Source organism: Oncorhynchus masou, chromosome 29 (genome assembly GCF_036934945.1).
Source record: "Oncorhynchus masou masou isolate Uvic2021 chromosome 29, UVic_Omas_1.1, whole genome shotgun sequence".
NCBI classification, from domain to species: Eukaryota; Metazoa; Chordata; class Actinopteri; order Salmoniformes; family Salmonidae; genus Oncorhynchus; species Oncorhynchus masou.
The window spans coordinates 8,873,978-8,897,733 of record NC_088240.1 but is presented as its reverse complement, the minus strand read 5'-3'; the positions used below and the strand labels follow the sequence as shown (position 1 = coordinate 8,897,733).

Below are 23,756 nucleotides of genomic sequence, written 5' to 3'. Positions count from 1 at the left end.
TGCACACATACTCACACCGTCATATGGTCTTTAACTCTCCTTCTGTCTCTCCCACATATACACACACACAGTCTGACTGGACACCTTCTGTGGGTTCTGTAAAAGAGTGGCACATCATAAGGTAGGGTTAGCTCAGGGTTGATCGACCAGCAGACATGCGTTAACCTTCCTCGTCCAATCTTCACTAACCCCAGTACAGCAGGAGGATCCACCTCAGGTGGTAGGTTTACTTACTGACTTTATTGTCCCCATGGGGAAGTATTGTTGCAGTGTCATGTACACGTTTAAAGTGGCGTTTGAATACAACACTACATTGACAATACAATTGCCATAAGTTACGTACCAGCCTGCTGGCTTTACTGAGTCGACAGGAACATTATCCTGCTGGCCTTACTGAGTCGACAGGAACATTATCCTGCTGGCCTTACTGAGTCGACAGGAACATTATCCTGCTGGCCTTACTGAGTCGACAGGAACATTATCCTGCTGGCCTTACTGAGTCTATAGGAACATTATCCTGCTGGCCTTACTGAGTCGACAGGAACATTATCCTGCTGGCCTTACTGAGTCTATAGGAACATTATCCTGCTGGCCTTACTGAGTCGATAGGAACATTATCCTGCTGGCCTTACTGAGTCGACAGGAACATTATCCTGCTGGCCTTACTGAGTCGACAGGAACATTATCCTGCTGGCCTTACTGAGTCGACAGGAACATTATCCTGCTGGCCTTACTGAGTCGACAGGAACATTATCCTGCTGGCCTTACTGAGTCGACAGGAACATTATCCTGCTGGCCTTACTGAGTCGACAGGAACATTATCCTGCTGGCCTTACTGAGTCGACAGGAACATTATCCTGCTGGCCTTACTGAGTCGACAGGAACATTATCCTGCTGGCCTTACTGAGTCGACAGGAACATTATCCTGCTGGCCTTACTGAGTCGACAGGAACATTATCCTGCTGGCCTTACTGAGTCGACAGGAACATTATCCTGCTGGCCTTACTGAGTCGACAGGAACATTATCCTGCTGGCCTTACTGAGTCGACAGGAACATTATCCTGCAGGCTTTACTGAGTCGATAGGAACATTATCCTGCTGGCTTTACTGAGTCTATAGGAACATTATCCTGCTGGCTTTACTGAGTCGACAGGAACATTATTCTGCTGGCCTTACTGAGTCGACAGGAACATTATCCTGCTGGCCTTACTGAGTCGACAGGAACATTATCCTGCTGGCCTTACTGAGTCGACAGGAACATTATCCTGCTGGCCTTACTGAGTCGACAGGAACATTATCCTGCTGGCCTTACTGAGTCGACAGGAACATTATCCTGCAGGCTTTACTGAGTCGATAGGAACATTATCCTGCTGGCTTTACTGAGTCTATAGGAACATTATCCTGCTGGCTTTACTGAGTCGACAGGAACATTATTCTGCTGGCCTTACTGAGTCGACAGGAACATTATCCTGCTGGCCTTACTGAGTCGACAGGAACATTATCCTGCTGGCCTTACTGAGTCGACAGGAACATTATCCTGCTGGCCTTACTGAGTCGACAGGAACATTATCCTGCTGGCCTTACTGAGTCGACAGGAACATTATCCTGCTGGCCTTACTGAGTCGACAGGAACATTATCCTGCTGGCCTTACTGAGTCGACAGGAACATTATCCTGCTGGCCTTACTGAGTCGACAGGAACATTATCCTGCTGGCCTTACTGAGTCGACAGGAACATTATCCTGCTGGCCTTACTGAGTCGACAGGAACATTAACCTGCTGGCCTTACTGAGTCGACAGGAACATTATCCTGCTGGCCTTACTGAGTCGACAGGAACATTATCCTGCAGGCCTTACTGAGTTTATAGGAACATTATCCTGCTGGCCTTACTGAGTCGATAGGAACATTATCCTGCTGGCCTTACTGAGTCGACAGGAACATTATCCTGCTGGCCTTACTGAGTCGACAGGAACATTATCCTGCTGGCCTTACTGAGTCGACAGGAACATTATCCTGCTGGCCTTACTGAGTCGACAGGAACATTATCCTGCTGGCCTTACTGAGTCGACAGGAACATTATCCTGCTGGCCTTACTGAGTCGACAGGAACATTATCCTGCTGGCCTTACTGAGTCGACAGGAACATTATCCTGCTGGCCTTACTGAGTCAATAGGAACATTATCCTGCTGGCCTTACTGAGTCAATAGGAACATTATCCTGCTGGCCTTACTGAGTCAATAGGAACATTATCCTGCTGGCCTTACTGAGTCAATAGGAACATTATCCTGCTGGCCTTACTGAGTCAATAGGAACATTATCCTGCTGGCCTTACTGAGTCTATAGGAACATTATCCTGCAGGCCTTACTGAGTCTATAGGAACATTATCCTGCTGGCCTTACTGAGTCAATAGGAACATTATCCTGCTGGCCTTACTGAGTCGACAGGAACATTTGCCCGAGCTATTTAGGAGGAATATCACACCTGGGTAAATGAGAAGAAATGAAGTGAGGAAACAACTGCATATAATCAGCAAAGTTATTGACAAGCTGTTTTCTTTCCTCTCAGCTTATCTTGTTTCTAGTTGAGGGGAAAAAAACGGAATCATGAAAGCAGTCACTCGTCCATGCCTTCCTCCACATCTGTCAAGACATCATCCACTGTGCTTAAACAGATACTTCAGGATTTTGGCGGTGAAGCCCTTTATCTACTTCCCCAGTCAGATGACTCCATTTTTATGTGTGCAGTTTGAATGAAGTTGCTAACTAGTCATGGTCAATTGCTAACTAGCATTAGAGCAAAGACTGGAAGTCTATGGGTATATGCTTCCAGTCTTTACACTAATGCTAGTTAGCATTGGCTCACGAAACTACGTCTAACCTCCTTCCTACTGAACACAGAGACAAAAAAAATGGTATCCACAAATTCATCTGACTGGGGAGGTAGATTGATTAATTGTTAAATGGCCACTCACACTATTTACACCTTTTGTTTTTACACTGCTGCAACTCGCTGTTTATTATCTATGCATAGTCACTTTACCCCTACCTACATGTACATATGACCTCAATTACCTCAACTAACCTGTTTATTATCTATGCATAGTCACTTCACCCCTACCTACATGTACATATGACCTCAATTACCTCAACTAACCTGTTTATTATCTATGCATAGTCACTTTACCCCTACCTACATGTACATATGACCTCAATTACCTCAACTAACCTGTTTATTATCTATGCATTGTCACTTTACCCCTACCTACATGTACATATGACCTCAATTACCTCAACTAACCTGTTTATTATCTATGCATTGTCACTTTACCCCTACCTACATGTACATATGACCTCAATTACCTCAACTAACCTGTTTATTATCTATGCATAGTCACTTCACCCCTACCTACATGTACATATGACCTCAATTACCTCAACTAACCTGTTTATTATCTATGCATAGTCACTTCACCCCTACCTACATGTACATATGACCTCAATTACCTCAACTAACCTGTTTATTATCTATGCATAGTCACTTTACCCCTACCTACATGTACATATGACCTCAATTACCTCAACTAACCTGTTTATTATCTATGCATTGTCACTTTACCCCTACCTACATGTACATATGACCTCAATTACCTCAACTAACCTGTTTATTATCTATGCATAGTCACTTCACCCCTACCTACATGTACATATGACCTCAATTACCTCAACTAACCTGTTTATTATCTATGCATTGTCACTTCACCCCTACCTACATGTACATATGACCTCAACTAACCTGTTTATTATCTATGCATAGTCACTTTTCCCCTACCTACATGTACATATGACCTCAACTAACCTGTTTATTATCTATGCATAGTCACTTTACCCCTACCTACATGTACATATGACCTCAATTACCTCAACTAACCTGTTTATTATCTATGCATAGTCACTTCACCCCTACCTACATGTACATATGACCTCAATTACCTCAACTAACCTGTTTATTATCTATGCATAGTCACCTCACCCCTACCTACATGTACATATGACCTCAATTACCTCAACTAACCTGTTTATTATCTATGCATAGTCACTTTACCCCTACCTACATGTACATATGACCTCAACTAACCTGTTTATTATCTATGCATAGTCACTTTACCCCTACCTACATGTACATATGACCTCAATTACCTCAACTAACCTGTTTATTATCTATGCATAGTCACTTTACCCCTACCTACATGTACATATGACCTCAATTACCTCAACTAACCTGTTTATTATCTATGCATAGTCACTTCACCCCTACCTACATGTACATATGACCTCAATTACCTCAACTAACCTGTTTATTATCTATGCATAGTTACTTTACCCCTACCTACATGTACATATGACCTCAATTACCTCAACTAACCTGTTTATTATCTATGCATAGTCACTTCACCCCTACCTACATGTACATATGACCTCAATTACCTCAACTAACCTGTTTATTATCTATGCATAGTCACTTTACCCCTACCTACATGTACATATGACCTCAATTACCTCAACTAACCTGTTTATTATCTATGCATAGTCACTTTACCCCTACCTACATGTACATATGACCTCAATTACCTCAACTAACCTGTTTATTATCTATGCATAGTCACTTTACCCCTACCTACATGTACATATGACCTCAACTAACCTGTTTATTATCTATGCATAGTCATTTCACCCCCACCTACATGTACATATGACCTCAACTAACCTGTTTATTATCTATGCATAGTCACTTTACCCCCACCTACATGTACATATGACCTCAACTAACCTGTTTATTATCTATGCATAGTCACTTTACCCCCACCTACATGTACATATGACCTCAATTATCAAATCAAAATCAAATCAAATCAAATTTATTTGTCACATACACATGGTTAGCAGATGTTAATGCGAGTGTAGCGAAATGCTTGTGCTTCTAGTTCCGACAATGCAGTAATAACCAACAAGTAATCTAACTAACAATTCCTAAACTACTGTCTTATACACAGTGTAAGGGGATAAAGAATATGTATATAAGGATATATGAATGAGTGATGGTACAGAGCAGCATAGGCAAGATACAGTAGATGGTATCGAGTACAGTATATACATATGAGATGAGTATGTAAACAAAGTGGCATAGTTAAAGTGGCTAGTGATACATGTATTACATAAGGATGCAGTCGATGATATAGAGTACAGTATATACGTATGCATATGAGATGAATAATGTAGGGTAAGTAACATTATATAAGGTAGCATTGTTTAAAGTGGCTAGTGATATATTTACATCATTTCCCATCAATTCCCATTATTAAAGTGGCTGGAGTTGAGTCAGTGTCAGTGTGTTGGCAGCATCCACTCAATGTTAGTGGTGGCTGTTTAACAGTCTGATGGCCTTGAGATAGAAGCTGTTTTTCAGTCTCTCGGTCCCAGCTTTGATGCACCTGTACTGACCTCGCCTTCTGGATGATAGCGGGGTGAACAGGCAGTGGCTCGGGTGGTTGATGTCCTTGATGATCTTTATGGCCTTCCTGTAACATCGGGTGGTGTAGGTGTCCTGGAGGGCAGGTAGTTTGCCCCCGGTGATGCGTTGTGCAGACCTCACTACCCTCTGGAGAGCCTTGCGGTTGAGGGCGGAGCAGTTGCCGTACCAGGCGGTGATACAGCCCGCCAGGATGCTCTCGATTGTGCATCTGTAGAAGTTTGTGAGTGCTTTTGGTGACAAGCCAAATTTTTTCAGCCTCCTGAGGTTGAAGAGGCGCTAACCTGTTTATTATCTATGCATAGTCACTTCATCCATATTTACATGTACAAATGACCTCTAACTTGTACCCCCGCAAACTGACTCTGTACCGGTACCCACTGTATATCGCCTCCACAATGACTCGGTACCGGTACTCCCTGTATATAGCCTCCACACTGACTCTGTACCGGTACCCCCTGTATATCGCCTCCACAATGACTCGGTACCGGTACTCCCTGTATATAGCCTCCACACTGATCCGGTACCCCCTGTATATAGCCTCCACACTGACTCTGTACCGGTACCCCCTGTATATCGCCTCCACACTGACTCGGTACCGGTACCCCCTGTATATAGCCTCCACACTGATCCGGTACCCCCTGTATATAGCCTCCACACTGACTCTGTACCGGTACCCCCTGTATATCGCCTCCACACTGACTCGGTACCCGTACCCCTGTATATAGCCTCCACACTGATCCGGTACCCCCTGTATATAGCCTCCACACTGACTCGGTACCGGTACCCCCTGTATATAGCCTCCACACTGATCCGGTACCCCCTGTATATAGCCTCCACACTGATCCGGTACCCCCTGTATATCGCCTCCACACTGTACCCCCTGTATATCGCCTCCACACTGACTCGGTACCCGTACCCCCTGTATATAGCCTCCACACTGATCCGGTACCCCCTGTATATAGCCTCCACACTGACTCGGTACCGGTACCCCCTGTATATAGCCTCCACACTGATCCGGTACCCCCTGTATATAGCCTCCACACTGATCCGGTACCCCCTGTATATAGCCTCCACACTGATCCGGTACCGGTACCCCCTGTATATAGCCTCCACACTGATCCGGTACCCCCTGTATATAGCCTCCACACTGATCCGGTACCGGTACCCCCTGTATATAGCCTCCACACTGATCCGGTACCCCTGTATATAGCCTCCACACTGATCCGGTACCCCCTGTATATAGCCTCCACACTGACTCGGTTCCGGTACCCCCTGTATATAGCCTCCACACTGACTCGGTACCGGTACCCCCTGTATATAGCCTCCACACTGACTCGGTACCGGTACCCCCTGTATATAGCCTCCACACTGATCCGGTACCCCCTGTATATAGCCTCCACACTGACTCGGTACCGGTACCCCCTGTATATAGCCTCCACACTGACTCGGTACCGGTACCCCCTGTATATAGCCTCCACACTGATCCGGTACCCCCTGTATATAGCCTCCACACTGATCCGGTACCCCCTGTATATAGCCTCCACACTGATCCGGTACCCCCTGTATATAGCCTCCACACTGATCCGGTACCCCCTGTATATAGCCTCCACACTGATCCGGTACCCCCTGTATATAGCCTCCACACTGATCCGGTACCCCCTGTATATAGCCTCCACACTGATCCGGTACCCCCTGTATATAGCCTCCACACTGATCCGGTACCCCCTGTATATAGCCTCCACACTGATCCGGTACCCCCTGTATAAGCCTCCACACTGATCCGGTACCCCCTGTATATAGCCTCCACACTGATCCGGTACCCCCTGTATATAGCCTCCACACTGATCCGGTACCCCCTGTATATAGCCTCCACACTGATCCGGTACCCCCTGTATATAGCCTCCACACTGATCCGGTACCCCCTGTATATAGCCTCCACACTGATCCGGTACCCCCTGTATATAGCCTCCACACTGATCCGGTACCCCCTGTATATAGCCTCCACACTGATCCGGTACCCCCTGTATATAGCCTCCACACTGATCCGGTACCCCCTGTATATAGCCTCCTTATTGTTATGTTTTTGTGTTACGTTTTATAATTTTTTACTTTAGTTTATTTGGTAAATATTTTCTTAACTTTTCTTGAACTGCACTGTTGGTTAAGGGCTTGTAAGTCAGCATTTCACTGTAAGGTCTACATTTGTTTTATTCAACGCATGTAACAAATACAATTTTATTTTATTTGATAAAGGGCCTCACTGCCAATGTCCCAAAGTATCCATTTAATATAACTCCTAATAATCCCTCGTGAAATTACAGGTTTCTTTTCTGTCGTTTCGGAGAGACAGGCAAAGCAGGAAATGGCTGACAGATACGTGCATAAACAACCAGTATCTAGACAGGAGAACAGATACGTGCATAAACGACCAGTATCTAGACAGGAGAACAGATACGTGCATAAACGACCAGTATCTAGACAGGAGAACAGATACGTACATAAACGACCAGTATCTAGACAGGAGAACAGATACGTACATAAACGACCAGTATCTAGACAGGAGAACAGATACGTACATAAACGACCAGTATCTAGACAGGAGAACAGATACGTACATAAACGACCAGTATCTAGACAGGAGAACAGATACGTACATAAACGACCAGTATCTAGACAGGAGAACAGATACGTACATAAACGACCAGTATCTAGACAGGAGAACAGATACGTACATAAACGACCAGTATCTAGACAGGAGAACAGATACGTGCATAAACGACCAGTATCTAGACAGGAGAACAGATACGTGCATAAACGACCAGTATCTAGACAGGAGAACAGATACGTGCATAAATGACCAGTATCTAGACAGGAGAACAGATTTTGTTTATTTTTGTTTATTTCTAACTCTGCATGCCTCTATCTGTGTGTGTGTCCGTGTGTGTGTGTGTCCGTGTGTGTGTGTCTCCATCTGTGTGTGTGTGTGTGTCTCCGTGTGTCCACGTCTGTCCATCTGTGTCCGTGTGTCTGCGTCTGTCCATCTGTGTGTGTGTCTGCATCTGTGTGTGTGTGTGTGTGTGTGTGTGTGTGTGTGTGTGTGTGTGTGTGTGTGTGTGTGTGTGTGTGTGTGTGTGTGTGTGTGTGTGTGTGTGTGTGTGTGTGTGTGTGTGTGTGTCTATGTGGTCTGTTCATGCGGGTGTGTTAGCTGCAGCTGGAGCGTCTGCTGACCAGACAGATGGAGATCCATCACGAAGCGCAGGCCCAGGACAGACTGCAGGCTCTGGAGTGGAAGGTCCCTCTGGGGGCCTTCGGGTTGAGACACAACACTAACCCAGAACACCGTCACCATGTCAACGGAGTCTCCACTGATAGCACCAGTCTACCACCAGGTCAGTCATTCCACATTCATGTTAGGAAGTGTATATTGGACCGGCAGAACGAAAATGTAAAGTTGAATGAATTAGGTGTTGAGGTTAAGTTTAGGAACCAGGGTTAAGGTTGGGGATGGAGTAAGGAGACAGGATAAAACGTTAACATTGGGTCAGTGGTACCACTGTTCGCCACCCTTCTACTTCTGCTGGTTAAATATACACTGTCTTTATGTTTCATTTCCTAGTCACACTTTCATTTCTCTCAGTCATTGGTTTTTGGGGGGAGTTTTGGGGACTTTCAGGATGGGTCCAGGTGTGTGTGTGTGTGTGTATTTTATTACATCCCCATTAGCTGTCATGAAGCAGCAGCTACTCTTCCTGGGGTCCACACAAATAGCACATGTAGCATACATATCAATATTTACACACAAACTATCTAGGTCCTCAGAAAACAGACGTGTGTGTGTGTGTGTGTGTATATATAAAGGTTATAAATGCTCTGAGTTGTTTTTTAAGTTTGCTTTGAGGCAGTTATTGATTTACCCTGAAACCCTCTTAAATGGATAATTCACCCAAATTACAATATGAAACATTGATTTCTTGACCCTGTAAGCAATCTGTGGACACGGTATGACAGCAATCCATGCTTTGGTGTAGTTTCCCTGACACTGTTTCCACATACTAAACGTTTTAACATTTGTAGCACAAATCCCATTCAAGTCATGGGACTGATATTAGCATTTTTCGCACATGAGACAATAAAAATGCTGCCAGTTGGCTGGCGCCTAGTCGAACTCAGCTAGTACGAAACAAACAAGTGTGCTCGCATACTCCCTTAAAAGACCTTTGCTTGAAAAGACCTTCGCTTGAAAAACAGAGTGGCAATAGTACTGTTTGTCCATTTTGAGTTTGTCCAAATAGTCCAAATTAAATCTTAATATATCTCAAGAAATCTGTCATGAATTTTGACATTTTTGCCAAGGAGATCTTATTCGTACAATTTTACATCTAACTAAGATGTTTAGTGCAGTATTTGTCAATTAAAACGTGCATGAAAACAAATTGTCTCTCATTGAAAGATAACAAAGACTTTATTGAATAATCCCTACTGTTGATCAATCACCCACAAAGGGGCGTAGACTTCGGCTCTGAACATCGGCTTGGATCCAGGAAACATTTTGTGTGCTCCAACAGCTGGAAAAAACCCTCAATGATGTCCAAAACAAAAACGCCACAAAATATCATCATAATATATGCACAAAGTCTTCGGAAACGGTTTCGACCGGAAAACGTGCGTCATTTGAGACAACGAAGAGTGTGTGGTGAGCACTGAGGATGAAGGATGACACGTCCTCTCTACTTTCACAAACTCAACCTCACACAGTCAACAGCATGACACCGCAATGTCAACACGTTCACCTGCTTCCTCTGTTTCCTTTTATGCTCGCACGGCGCGTAACCACACACACTGAAACACAATAAAACACACACTCACATGTACACAGACTGAATTCTCTTCCTTTGTGCTCTACCTCTGGGTCTTCATAAACAGCATTGAGCGCAATATAACAGGTGTAGACCTTACAGTGAAATGCTTACTTACCTTTTTTTTTTTACTTAAAAAGTATTAGGTGAACAATAGATTAGTATAAATAAAAAACAACAGTGAAAAATAACAGTAGCGAGGCTATAAACAGTAGAGGCTACATATAGACAGTTAGTCAGGCTGATTGAGGTAGTATGTACATGTAGATATGGTTAAAGTGACTATGCATATATGATAAACAGAGAGTAGCAGAAGCGTAATCAAATCAAATTGTGTTTGTCACATGCGCCGAACACAACAGGTGTATTCACCTTACAATGACCTTTACATTTCACCTTACAGTGAAATGCTTACTTACGAGCCCCTAACCAACTATGCAGTTATAAAAATAAAAATATGAATAGGAAATAAAAGTAACAAGTAATTAAAGAGCAGTCTGTCCATTACAGGTTAAATTACAGCTCTCTGCCTCAGTACAGGTTAAATTACAGCTCTCTGCCTCAGTACAGGTTCAATTACAGCTCTCTGCCTCAGTTCAGGTTCAATTACAGCTCTCTGCCTCAGTACAGGTTCAATTAGAGCTCTCTGCCTCAGTACAGGTTCAATTACAGCTCTCTGCCTCAGTACAGGTTCAATTACAGCTCTCTGCCTCAGTTCAGGTTCAATTACAGCTCTCTGCCTCAGTACAGGTTCAATTAGAGCTCTCTGCCCCAGTACAGGTTCAATTACAGCTCTCTGCCTCAGTACAGGTTCAATTAGAGCTCTCTGCCTCAGTACAGGTTCAATTAGAGCTCTCTGCCTCAGTACAGGTTCAATTAGAGCTCTCTGCCTCAGTACAGGTTCAATTAGAGCTCTCTGCCTCAGTACAGGTTCAATTAGAGCTCTCTGCCTCAGTACAGGTTCAATTAGAGCTCTCTGCCTCAGTACAGGTTCAATTACAGCCATTGTCCAAATCAAATCAAAGTTTATTTGTCACTGCGCCGAATACAACAGGTGTAGACATAACATTGAAATGCTTACTTACATGCTCTAACCAATAGTGCCTCTCCCCCAAAAAAGGTATGTGTGTGTGTGGGTAAGTAAAGAAATAAAACAACAGTAAAAAGACATTTGAAAAAAGAGTAACAAGGCTATTTACACACACTGGTTAGTCAGACTTATTGAGGTAGTATGTACATGTAGGTGAGGTTAAAGTGACTATGCATATATGATGAACAGAGAGTAGCAGAAGCGTAAAAAGAGGGGTTGGCGGGTGGTGGGACACAATGCAGATAGCCCGGTTAGCCAATGTGTGAGAGCACTGGTTGGTCGGGCCAATTTAGGTGGTATGTACATTAATGTATAGTTAAATTGACTATGCATATAAGATAAACAGAGAGCAGCAGCAGAGTAAAAGAGGGGTTGGGGGGGGGGGGTACACAATGCAAATAGTCCAGGTAACCATTTGGTTACCTGTTCAGGAGTCTTATGGCTTGGGGGTAAAAACTGTTGAGAAGCCTTTAGGTCCTAGAATTGATGCTCTGGTACCGCTTGCAATGCAGTAGTAGAGAGAACAGTCTATGACTGGGACTAGGGACTTCCTCTGACACTGCCTGGTGTAGAGGTCCAGGATGGCAGCTTGGCCCCAGTGATGTACTGGGCCTTCCTCTGACACCGCCTGGTGTAGAGGTCCAGGATGGCAGCTTGGCCCCAGTGATGTACTGGGCCTTCCTCTGACACCGCCTGGTGTAGAGGTCCAGGATGGCAGCTTGGCCCCAGTGATGTACTGGGCCTTCCTCTGACACCGCCTGGTATAGAGGTCCAGGATGGCAGCTTGGCCCCAGTGATGTACTGGGCCTTCCTCTGACACCGCCTGGTGTAGAGGTCCAGGATGGCAGCTTGGCCCCAGTGATGTACTGGGCCTTCCTCTGACACCGCCTGGTATAGAGGTCCAGGATGGCAGCTTGGCCCCAGTGATGTACTGGGCCTTCCTCTGACACCGCCTGGTGTAGAGGTCCAGGGTGGCAGCTTGGCCCCAGTGATGTACTGGGCCTTCCTCTGACACCGCCTGGTATAGAGGTCCAGGATGGCAGCTTGGCCCCAGTGATGTACTGGGCCTTCCTCTGACACCGCCTGGTGTAGAGGTCCAGGATGGCAGTTTGGCCCCAGTGATGTACTGGACCGTACACACTACCCTCTGTAGTGCCTTGCAGTCGGAGGCCGAGCACCTGCCATACCAGGCAGTGATGCAACCGGTCAAGATGCTCTCGATGTTGCAGCTGTAGAACCGTTTGAGGTGAAATAACAGCTCCCTGTCTAATTACAGGTTAAATAACAGCTTCATGTCTAATTACAGGTTAAATAACAGCTTCATGTCTAATTACAGGTTAAATAACATCTCCCTGTCTAATTACAGGTGAAATAACATCTCCCTGTCTAATTACAGGTGAAATAACAGCTCCCTGTCTAATTACAGGTGAAATAACAGCTCCCTGTCTAATTACAGGTGAAATAACAGCTCCCTGTCTAATTACAGGTGAAATAACAGCTCCCTGTCTAATTACAGGTGAAATAACAGCTCCCTGTCTAATTACAGGTGAAATAACAGCTCCCTGTCTAATTACAGGTGAAATAACAGCTCCCTGTCTAATTACAGGTGAAATAACAGCTCCCTGTCTAATTACAGGTGAAATAACAGCTCCCTGTCTAATTACAGGTGAAATAACAGCTCCCTGTCTAATTACAGGTGAAATAACAGCTCCCTGTCTAATTACAGGTGAAATAACAGCTCCCTGTCTAATTACAGGTGAAATAACAGCTCCCTGTCTAATTACAGGTGAAATAACAGCTCCCTGTCTAATTACAGGTGAAATAACATCTCCCTGTCTAATTACAGGTTAAATAACATCTCCCTGTCTAATTACAGGTGAAATAACAGCTCCCTGTCTAATTACAGGTGAAATAACAGCTCCCTGTCTAATTACAGGTGAAATAACATCTCCCTGTCTAATTACAGGTTAAATAACAGCTCCCTGTCTAATTACAGGTGAAATAACATCTCCCTGTCTAATTACAGGTGAAATAACAGCTCCCTGTCTAATTACAGGTGAAATAACATCTCCCTGTCTAATTACAGGTGAAATAACAGCTCCCTGTCTAATTACAGGTGAAATAACAGCTCCCTGTCTAATTACAGGTGAAATAACAGCTCCCTGTCTAATTACAGGTGAAATAACAGCTCCCTGTCTAATTACAGGTGAAATAACAGCTCCCTGTCTAATTACAGGTGAAATAACAGCTCCCTGTCTAATTACAGGTGAAATAACAGCTCCCTGTCTAATTACAGGTGAAATTACAGCTCCCTGTCTAATTACAGGTGAAATAACAGCTCCCTGTCTAATTACAGGTGAAATAACATCTCCCTGTCTAATTACAGGTGAAATAACATCTCCCTGCCTAATTACAGGTGAAATAACAGCTCCCTGTCTAATTACAGGTTAAATAACATCTCCCTGTCTAATTACAGGTGAAATAACAGCTCCCTGTCTAATTACAGGTGAAATAACATCTCCCTGTCTAATTACAGGTGAAATAACATCTCCCTGTCTAATTACAGGTGAAATAACAGCTCCCTGTCTAATTACAGGTGAAATAACATCTCCCTGTCTAATTACAGGTGAAATAACAGCTCCCTGTCTAATTACAGGTTAAATAACAGCTCCCTGTCTAATTACAGGTTAGATAACAGCTCCCTGTCTAATTACAGGTGAAATAACAGCTCCCTGTCTAATTACAGGTGAAATAACAGCTCCCTGTCTAATTACAGGTGAAATAACAGCTCCCTGTCTAATTACAGGTGAAATAACAGCTCCCTGTCTAATTACAGGTTAAATAACAGCTCCCTGTCTAATTACAGGTGAAATAACAGCTCCCTGTCTAATTACAGGTGAAATAACATCTCCCTGTCTAATTACAGGTGAAATAACATCTCCCTGTCTAATTACAGGTGAAATAACAGCTCCCTGTCTAATTACAGGTGAAATAACAGCTCCCTGTCTAATTACAGGTGAAATAACAGCTCCCTGTCTAATTACAGGTGAAATAACAGCTCCCTGTCTAATTACAGGTGAAATAACATCTCCCTGTCTAATTACAGGTGAAATAACATCTCCCTGTCTAATTACAGGTGAAATAACATCTCCCTGTCTAATTACAGGTGAAATAACATCTCCCTGTCTAATTACAGGTTAACTAACATCTCCCTGCCTAATTACAGGTTAAATAACAGCTCCATGCCTAGTTGCAGGTTCAAGGGACACTTCAGGATTTTGTCAATGAGGCCCTTTATCTACAGTACTTCCCTAGAGTCAGATGATCTCGTGGATACCATTTTCCTGCCTGGCGAATACTCATAGACTAGCGGATACCGATAGACTTCCAGTCATTGAGCTAATGCTGGTTAGCATTTGCTTGCGAAAGTGCCCTTAACTTCCTTCATACTGGACACGGAGACATAAAATGGTATCCACGACTTCATCTGACTCTGAGGAAGTAGATAAAGAGCCTCATTGCCAAAATTACAAAGTATTCCTTTAAATAACAGCGGTGGTTTATTTTGTTTGTATCCTAGCTTTGTCCTTATGCGAGCCAATGTACATAATGTTTCTGCTACCAGCTCTTTATGATTAAGAGCTTCTGGAAATCAGAACAGCGATTACTCACCTTGAACAGGACAAAGAATTTAACTTTAATGAGTTAGACGGAAGGGATTTACTCCAGACACCCGAACAAGCCCTCATCCCCGTTATTCACAGGAGAAAGAGACGGTGAAGATATAGCAGAAAGAGATCGAGGTGCCTTGTGAGGATCCGCTGATGAGTGGCGAATCTGCCCTCTCCATCCGTACTACTGGCCAACGCACAATCGGCAGAAAATAAACTGGGAGAGCTAAATGCATGTATATCCCACCAACGGGACATTAAAAACTGTAATATCTCATGATAAGCTGTAGACCACACTATCTACCTAGAGATTTTTCATCTGTATTTTTCGTAGCAGTCTACATACCACCACAGACCGAGGCTGGCACTAAGACCTCACTCAATGAGCTGTATATCGCCATAAGCAAACAGGAAAACGCTCATCCAGAAGTGGCCGGGGACTTTAATGCAGGGAAACTTAAATCTGTTTTACCTCATATCTATCAGCATGTTAAATGTGCAACCAGAGGGGGAAAAAACTCTAGGCCACCTTTACTCCACACACAGAGATGTGTACAAAGCTCTCCCTCTCCCTCCATTTGGCAAATCTGACCATAATTCTATCCTCCTGATTCCTGCTTACAAGCATAAAATTAAAGCAGGAAGCACCCGTGACTCGGTCAATAAAAAAGTGGTCAGATGAAGCAGATGCTAAGCTACAGGACAGTTTTTCTAGCACAGACTGAAATATGTTCCGGGATTCTTCTGACTAAATGACTACCGACCCGTAGCACTCAAGTCTGTAGCCATGAAGTGCTTTGAAAGCCTGGTCATGGCTCACATCAACTAATTATCCCAGAAACCCTAGACCCACTCAAATTTGCATACCGCCCCAACAGATCCACAAATTATGCAATCTCTTTTGAACTCCACACTGCCCTTTCACACCTGGACAAAAGGAACACCTATGTAAGAATGCTATTCATTGACTACGACTACAGCTCAGCATTCAACACCATAGTACCCTCAAAGCTCATCACTAAGCTAAATACCTCCCTCTGGATCTGGATCCTGGACTTCCGATGGGCCTCCCCCAGGTGGTAAGGGTAGGTAACAACATATCCACCACACTGATCCTTAACACGGGGGCCCCTCAAGGGTGTGTACTTATTCCCCTCCTGTACTCCATGTTCACTCATGACTGCAAGACCAAGCACGTCTCCCAACGCCATCATTAAGTTTGCCGATGACACAACAGTGGTAGGCCTAATCACCAACAACAACGAGACAGCATATAGGGAGGAGGTCAAAGACCTGGCTGTGTGGTGCCAGGACAACAACCTCTCCCTCAACGTGTCTAAGACTAAGGAGATGATTGTGGACTACAGGAAAAGGAGAGCCGAGCACGCCCCCATGCTCATCAATGCGGCTTTAGTGGAGCAAGTTGAGAGCTTCAAGTTCCTTGGTGTCCAAATCACGAACAAACAAACATGGTCCATGCACACCAAGACAGTCGTGAAGCGGGCACGACAAAACCTATTCCCCCTGAGGAGACTGAAAAGATTTGGCATGGGGCCTCAAATCCTCAAAAGGTTCTACAGCTGCACCATCAAGAGTATCCTGACTGCTTGCATCAGTGCCTGATACGGCAACTGCTCGGCCTCCGACCGTAAGGCACTACAGAGGGTAGTGCGTACGTCCCAGTACATCACTGGGGCCAAGCTTCCTGCCATCCAGGACCTCTATACCAGGCGGTGTCAGAGAAAGACATAAAGAATTGTCAAAGACTCCAGCCAACCCAGTCGTAGACTGTTCTTTCTGCTACCACAAGGCAAGGGGTACCGGAGCACCAAGTCTTGGTCCAAGAGGCTTATAAACAGCTTCTACCCCCAAGCCATAAGATTCCTGAACAGCTAATCAAATGGCTACCCAGACTACTTGCTTCCCCCCCCCCACCCCATATAGCCTCGCTATTGTTATTTTACTGCTGCTCTTTAATTATTTGTTAGTTTATTTCTTATTTTTTTTAGGTATTTTTCTTAACTGCATGGTTGGTTAAAGGCTTGTAAGTAAACATTTCACTGTAAGGTCTACACTAGTTGTATTCGGCACTTGTGACACATACAATTTGATTTGACCTAGCTGTCTGTATCCTAGCTTCATCCTTACCTAGCTGTGTGTTCCTGCAGGGGAGAGGCCACTGAACCTGCAGGTGGAGGGTCAAAAGTCGAATGGAGACACACCCCTGGGGAAACAACTAGCCAATGAGCTGAAGAGGCATCACGGCAACAGGGAGGGAAAGACCCCGCCCACGAGTCACCATAGCAATGTCAAGTGCAAAACTCTGACCATAGGTCTGCCCCTAGAGATGCTCTCTTATTGTTCATTCACAATTCATCATTTGATACTGAGATACTGAATTAGTTTGTTGATTCTTTGTCATAGTTCTCTCATGCTGAATCATGAGATATCCAACTCCTATTTATTTATTTTCTCTCTCATTCCAGAAAATGGGAACGGGGCTGACTTCTCCCAAGGGGCTCTCAGCCTTTCTGACAAGAAGACCATCAAATCATAGCCAGAGGATTCCGGATAGCACCTCTTCTTCTCCTCCTCTTCCTCCTTGCGCATCCCTCTTTCACAACACAGTCGTCGTTGGGCAATACTAAACAAGCACAGCTGCATTAGAGCCTTAACAACCAATGTTGCCTCAAGATAAGGGATTTTACATGTAGTTTCTTTTTTGCCAAAGCACCAAGAGAGCCTTTATTTCTCTACTCGTAGAAGCCCATTTTGTTTGTATTTTCACTGACTGTGTTGATTCCCCCTCCCTTCCCTACTCTACCGTTCTCCTTTCTTACTTTCAAGACTGACGGCGATGGGTCTGTAGATGTATTTGTACATACAGAATTCTGACACTGAAAAGTGTTTATTTGTCGTTGATGTCATTTAAATATGTGCTGTGTAAAATTAGGACGTCAGTTACCAGGACAACACTAGAAGTTCCATCGACTTTGAGTCAACCAAGATTTGGCTCAGAAAAGTCTTATTTATCTTGACAAAGTGCCGGGTTACCATGGTGTTGCATGGTGTTACCATGGTGTTGCCATGGGTTGACTCATCCAAGGTTCTATTGGTGATAAAAAAAAACTTAAAGGCTTTCATTTATGACACCAACTTAAATATTTATTACAATTCAGTGAGAGCCTTCATTTGGAATTTACATATGGGATGACAACAACATTTACATTTTTACCTTTATTTAACTAGGCAAGTCAGTTAAGAACAAATTCTTATATTCAATGATGGCCTAGGAACAGTGGGTTAACTGCCTTGTTCAGGGGCAGAAAGACAGATTTTTACCTTGTCAGCTTGGGGATTTGATCTTGCAACCTTTCGGTTACTGGTCCAACGCACTAACCACTAGGATACCTGCCGCCCCAATATATGGGACGACGACAACATATAGGGGGACGACATATGGCAAAATATTTGGACGACAACATATGGGATGACAACCTATGGGACAACAAAGTACCATATTTGTATATTACTGCAAGACAGTTTCCTGTGGTAACATTGGGTGTGTATGATAGCCATCAAGAATAAGCACAAGTAGTGCTTTTCATGACAATGGCCTCAGAGGCCATATAAATGGAGACGTTGACGTACTCTGTCTTACTAAATGGAAGGGAAATCCTAGAAGTAGTATAGTCTGAACTACAAAACAGTAATAACAGTGTTTACATCCCACCTTCTCACTTTAACTAGTACAAAACCAAGTGTGTATAAGTAGAGCAACACCGACAATGTGTTGTTGAGAAACCCAGTGTCAATGTCTAGTTTTCCCAGTTGTGGGGATCGTGGTCACTGTGCAGTAGGTCTATTTCCTGTTGACTAGCATTAGCCATAGTCTAAGTTCCCATCAAGATGACCTCGAACAGATACAGTCAGAAGTTTACATACACTTAGGTTGGAGTCATTAAAACTTGTTTTTCAACCACTCCACAAAACAAACTATAGCTTTGCATGACACAAGTAATTTTTCCAACAATTGTTTACAGACAGTTTATTTCACTTATAATTCACTGGATCACAATTTCAGTGGGTCAGAAGTTTACATACACTAAGTTGACTGTGCTTTTAAACAACTTGGAAAATTCCAGAAAATTATGTCATGGCTTTAGAAGCTTCTGATAGGCTAATTGACATCATTTTAGTCAATTGGAGGTGTACCTGTGGATGTATTTCAAGGCCTACCTTCAAACTCAGTGCCTCTTTGCTTGACATCATGGGAAAATCAAAAGAAATCAGCCAAAAATAGTTGACCTCCACTCATCTGGTTCATCCTTGGGAGCAATTTCCAAATGCATGAAGGTACCACGTTCTTCTGTACAAACAGTAGTACGCAAGTATAAACACCATGGAACCACGCAGCCATCATACCTCTCAGGAAGGAGACACGTTCTGTCTCCTGGAGATGAACGTTCTTTGGTGCGAAAAGTGCAAATCAATCCCAGAACAACAACAAAGGACCTTGTGAAGATGCTGGAGAAAACCGGTACAAAAGTATCTATATCCACAGTAAAACGAGTCCCATATCGACATAACCTGAAAGGCCCCTCAGCAAGGAAGAAGCCACTGCTCCAAAACCGCCATAAAAAATCCAGACTACGATTTGCAACTGCACATGGGGACAAAGATCGTACTTTTTGGAGAAATGTCCTCTGGTCTGATGAAACAAAAATAGAACTGTTTGGCCATAATGACCATTGTTATATTTGGAGGAAAAAGGGGAGGCTTGCAAGCTGAGGAACACCATTTCAACCGTGAAGTACGGGGGTGGCAGCATCATGTTGTGGGGTTGCTTTTCTGCTGGAGGGACTGGTGCACTTCACAAAATAGATGGCATTATGAGGGGGGATGTAGATATATTGAAGCAACATCTCAAGACATCAGTCAGGAAGTTAAAGCTTGGTCGCAAATGGGTCTTCGAAATGGACGTTGACCCCAAGCATACTTCCACAGTTGTGGCAAAATGGCTTAAGGACAACAAAGTCAAGGTCTTGGAGTGGCCATCACAATGCCTGACCTCAATCCTATAGAAAATTTGTGGGCAGGAATGAAAAAGAACGTGAGAGCAAGGAGGCCTACAAACCTGACTCAGTTCCACCAGATCTGTCAGGAGGAATGGGCCAAAATTCACCCAACTTATTGTGGGAAGCTTGTGGAAGGCTACCTGAAACGTTTGACCAAAGTTAAACAATTTTAAAGGCAATGCTACTAAATCTTAATTCAGTGTATGTAAACTTCTGTGATGAAATAAATAAAAGCTGAAATAAATCATTCTCTACTATTATTCTGACATTTCACATTCTTAAAAGAAAGTGGTGATCCTAACTGACCTAAAATAGGGAATTTTTACTCTGATTAAATGTCAGGAATTGTGAAAAACTGAGTTGAAGTGTATTTGGCTAAGGTGTATGTAAACTTCCCACTTCAACTGTATGTAGTACTGCTTGATTCAAAAATGCATTGTCATGTTTTTAGATTCTATAAGTATTTATTTTATATATATTTTATATATATTTTTTAAATTTCTCATATTCTCCCATGAATGACTATGATGTGATGTACATGTTACTTTATAAAACGCTTCAGTAATGTATTCAATTACTACATGAGTCCCTGGGATACTATCTTAATGTCACTTTAGATCAAGCAGTTTAACAAAAAAAGTTTCAGTCTCAAATTCATCTTTCGGTATTGTACCTAGTTAAGCTGTTTCACTAACTGTATTGGTGTTTAAAATGAGTACCTCTTCTTTCAGTTACATTCATGCATTCTGTTATCCATTTTCATGCAATAGTTAGTGACAGTGCACAAAAAAATATACATTTAAATTATTTTCCACTTGGCTTAAATTGGAATACAGTGCCTGTACAGTAACATGCTATAAATGACATCAGAGCTCAGGCTCTGCGCTTCACAGCTCTGTAAGGGTTGAGCTGATCTGAACTTGAGCACCACATGCAACAAGAAGTTGCCCCCATCCCTCCTGCTAATGGGAAACCTTTGCAAATGTTATGTTGTCTCAGGGAAATGCTGTAAATTAAGATGACTGGATTAAGATGAGACTTCGAGGATTCTAATAAATATCTATTTGATGTCAGAAAAGCAAGTCAAACACCTTTGAGCCCAAATGTGCACTTCACATTTCCATTTCACAACTCATGTCATATACAGTGTCAATGTTTATGATCTCTATGTTTGATGTACAGCTACAAGGTGACACGGCCGTCATACCCTGGGTTGTTCTGAACAGAATGAGTCTATGTTTGATGTACAGTCGTTATTGTATAACTTCGTCATCTTGGCAATATAAAAAGCTGACACAGATTGTGATTTATAATGGACCGTTTCTGGATTGCATACAGAACAACGGTAATTGTGTGATGGCAAACAAAACAACGACAAGTGTGCGTGCTCGAGTTCCTGCTCTAGAGCTCAAAAAAGCACCTTAGAGTTAAAGACTCTTCTTTTAAAGTGCATTGAAATTACTTAGGAACTGGGCACACTTTGGAGTTAGTTCTGTCACTCAAACCCCTGTCATTTTTTGTCTTGTGTTGCACCTACCCCACATTTTCCACAAATATTCTTGTAATATTGCTGAATGTATCCAGAATATTTTCAGATTGCTGTTACCTTTTGGTCAGATAATTTCCTCATAACCTCCCAACTGTTCCCTTACAATTGTACTGTACCATGCTTATGCATATGTATTTCATATTTCGTCATGAAGAAACATTTCAATTTAGCCCAACACCCACAAGTGTAAAAGGTTAAAGCACAGTATTCAATGATGATTTAGTCAGGAGAAGCTAGCCAGAGGATATTGACACATACACAGTAGCCAGGATAAGCACTTAACAACTGTAGTATTGTGCGTTGACTTACCCTAGTAGGAGAAAATAGTGTGCATTTGTATATTTAGTGAACTAACCAACGTGTGAGTGTAAAATATACATTTGTATAATTTATTGGAGGTATTTTTGTTCAGAACACATCATTTACTGCATGCAAATCTTTGACCATTTTCATAAGTGAGATTCATTAAATAATGGCCTAATGAGCATCTACATCCACCCTCACCATGAAAACTGTATTGTGAAATTATTAGAACGTCTAAATTGTTTCCCCTTAAGTCATGAAAAAGTGTTGGCAGGATGATTGATTCAGTAATCTTCACCTGAATTCTACCTATACATAAAAGCAAAATGTAGCTTGGCTACCTGACTGTTTCAGTATTTTAAAAAAAGCTACCTCCAAATACAGTAAGAGGCAGACTGGTTCCCAGGCAACCAGCTTCACAAGAAGGATGATGTCTGAACTACCTTAGTTCCTTGTAAGTTTCCTCTGCAGCAGCGACCTTTGACCTGACCCTGTGTTGTGACTCGTAACAGCTTTGTATACTATACAGTAGAATGATACATTACTAACTTTGGGATGAACCTGTTTTTGTTTGTCAGTAGAATTTGTTCTTGTCAGAGTTGTTGTTGGTAAAAGCATCATTAGATTATGTCATGCACCCTATTGTTTTGTAAACACTTACATTTAATGTGTTATACAGCACATGAACAATAAACTCTTTTTTAGTTTTATCTGATGGTGGATCACCTTTCATGGGGCTGTCCTGTTTCCCCCCCAAAAAAATTAGTTGAACTCAAATTTTAAAACAATGGTGGATAGCACATAGTTTCTAAGAACTTTAGCTAGACAAGCCAAAACAACTTCTGAGAATTTATGTTTAGGTAAAGGTAAATGTCCTCTGTGATAGGGCTGCAGATGCTCTCTAGGAATCAAGATAACAACCTGACTAGATAAGTTCTAGTGAACATTTTGTGTTCATCAGAAATACTGTTCTAGTTTCGCTTTCAGAAAACTCCAGAGTTATGTCTTATGACTCACCATATTGTGATCCTGAAGGGTCACCGTACTTTGACAAAACGTTGTTATGCGAGCTCAGGTAAATGGGCATGTTCGAGTGGTAGCGGATAAACTTGTGTTGTTGATAAAGAACAAAGTCTTGTTCTTCCAACACAACAGTAAAAATGTAGTAGTGAAAAGACAATTCAGCCTCTACACAGTTATTTTTCATCTCCTTGCAAAAAAATAACTACCTAAAAATGACATTTTTAACAAGAGTTCTGCCCATGCAGTGCTTCTGAACCATGTTATTCAGACAGCATATTCCAGTTCATACTCAAACTTTCGACTCTCAAAACCATCTCAGTGTCCTTATTCATGTGTATCCATCTCAACTCAGTTACCCTTTGAACATTTTTGAAAAACTTGAGAGGAGAGGAAAGTTTCACGACACTGCTATATTCTGGGAAACAAAAGGTATCGCACAACACATACAGTACCGTGAAAATGTATCAGCCCCCTTTCTGATTTTTTTCTATTTTTGCATATTTCTGATACTGAATGTTATCAGAATGCAGTGTTGGGTTTTTGCCTGGCATAATGGGACCCATGTCATCCATGAAGTTCTACTTTTGACTCATCTGTCCATAGAACATTCTTCCAAGAGTCTTGAAGATCATCCAGGTAGAAGGAACCATAAATTC

The 23,756-nt window shown here is 42.8% G+C and overlaps 1 protein-coding gene across 1 annotated transcript in view; it reads left to right on the top strand.

The window, feature by feature from the left end:
- The window catches only part of LOC135518961 (NGFI-A-binding protein 1-like), a 48,199-nt gene extending 26,674 nt beyond the window's left edge, over window positions 1–21,525 (top strand). The window contains exons 5-7 of the mRNA XM_064943945.1: window positions 8,736–8,919; window positions 17,316–17,480; window positions 17,634–21,525. Coding sequence (XP_064800017.1) covers window positions 8,736–8,919; window positions 17,316–17,480; window positions 17,634–17,704 — 420 coding nt within the window. The 3' untranslated portion in view covers window positions 17,705–21,525. The remainder of the gene's footprint in view (window positions 1–8,735; window positions 8,920–17,315; window positions 17,481–17,633) is intronic.
- Window positions 21,526–23,756: the final 2,231 nt, after the last annotated feature.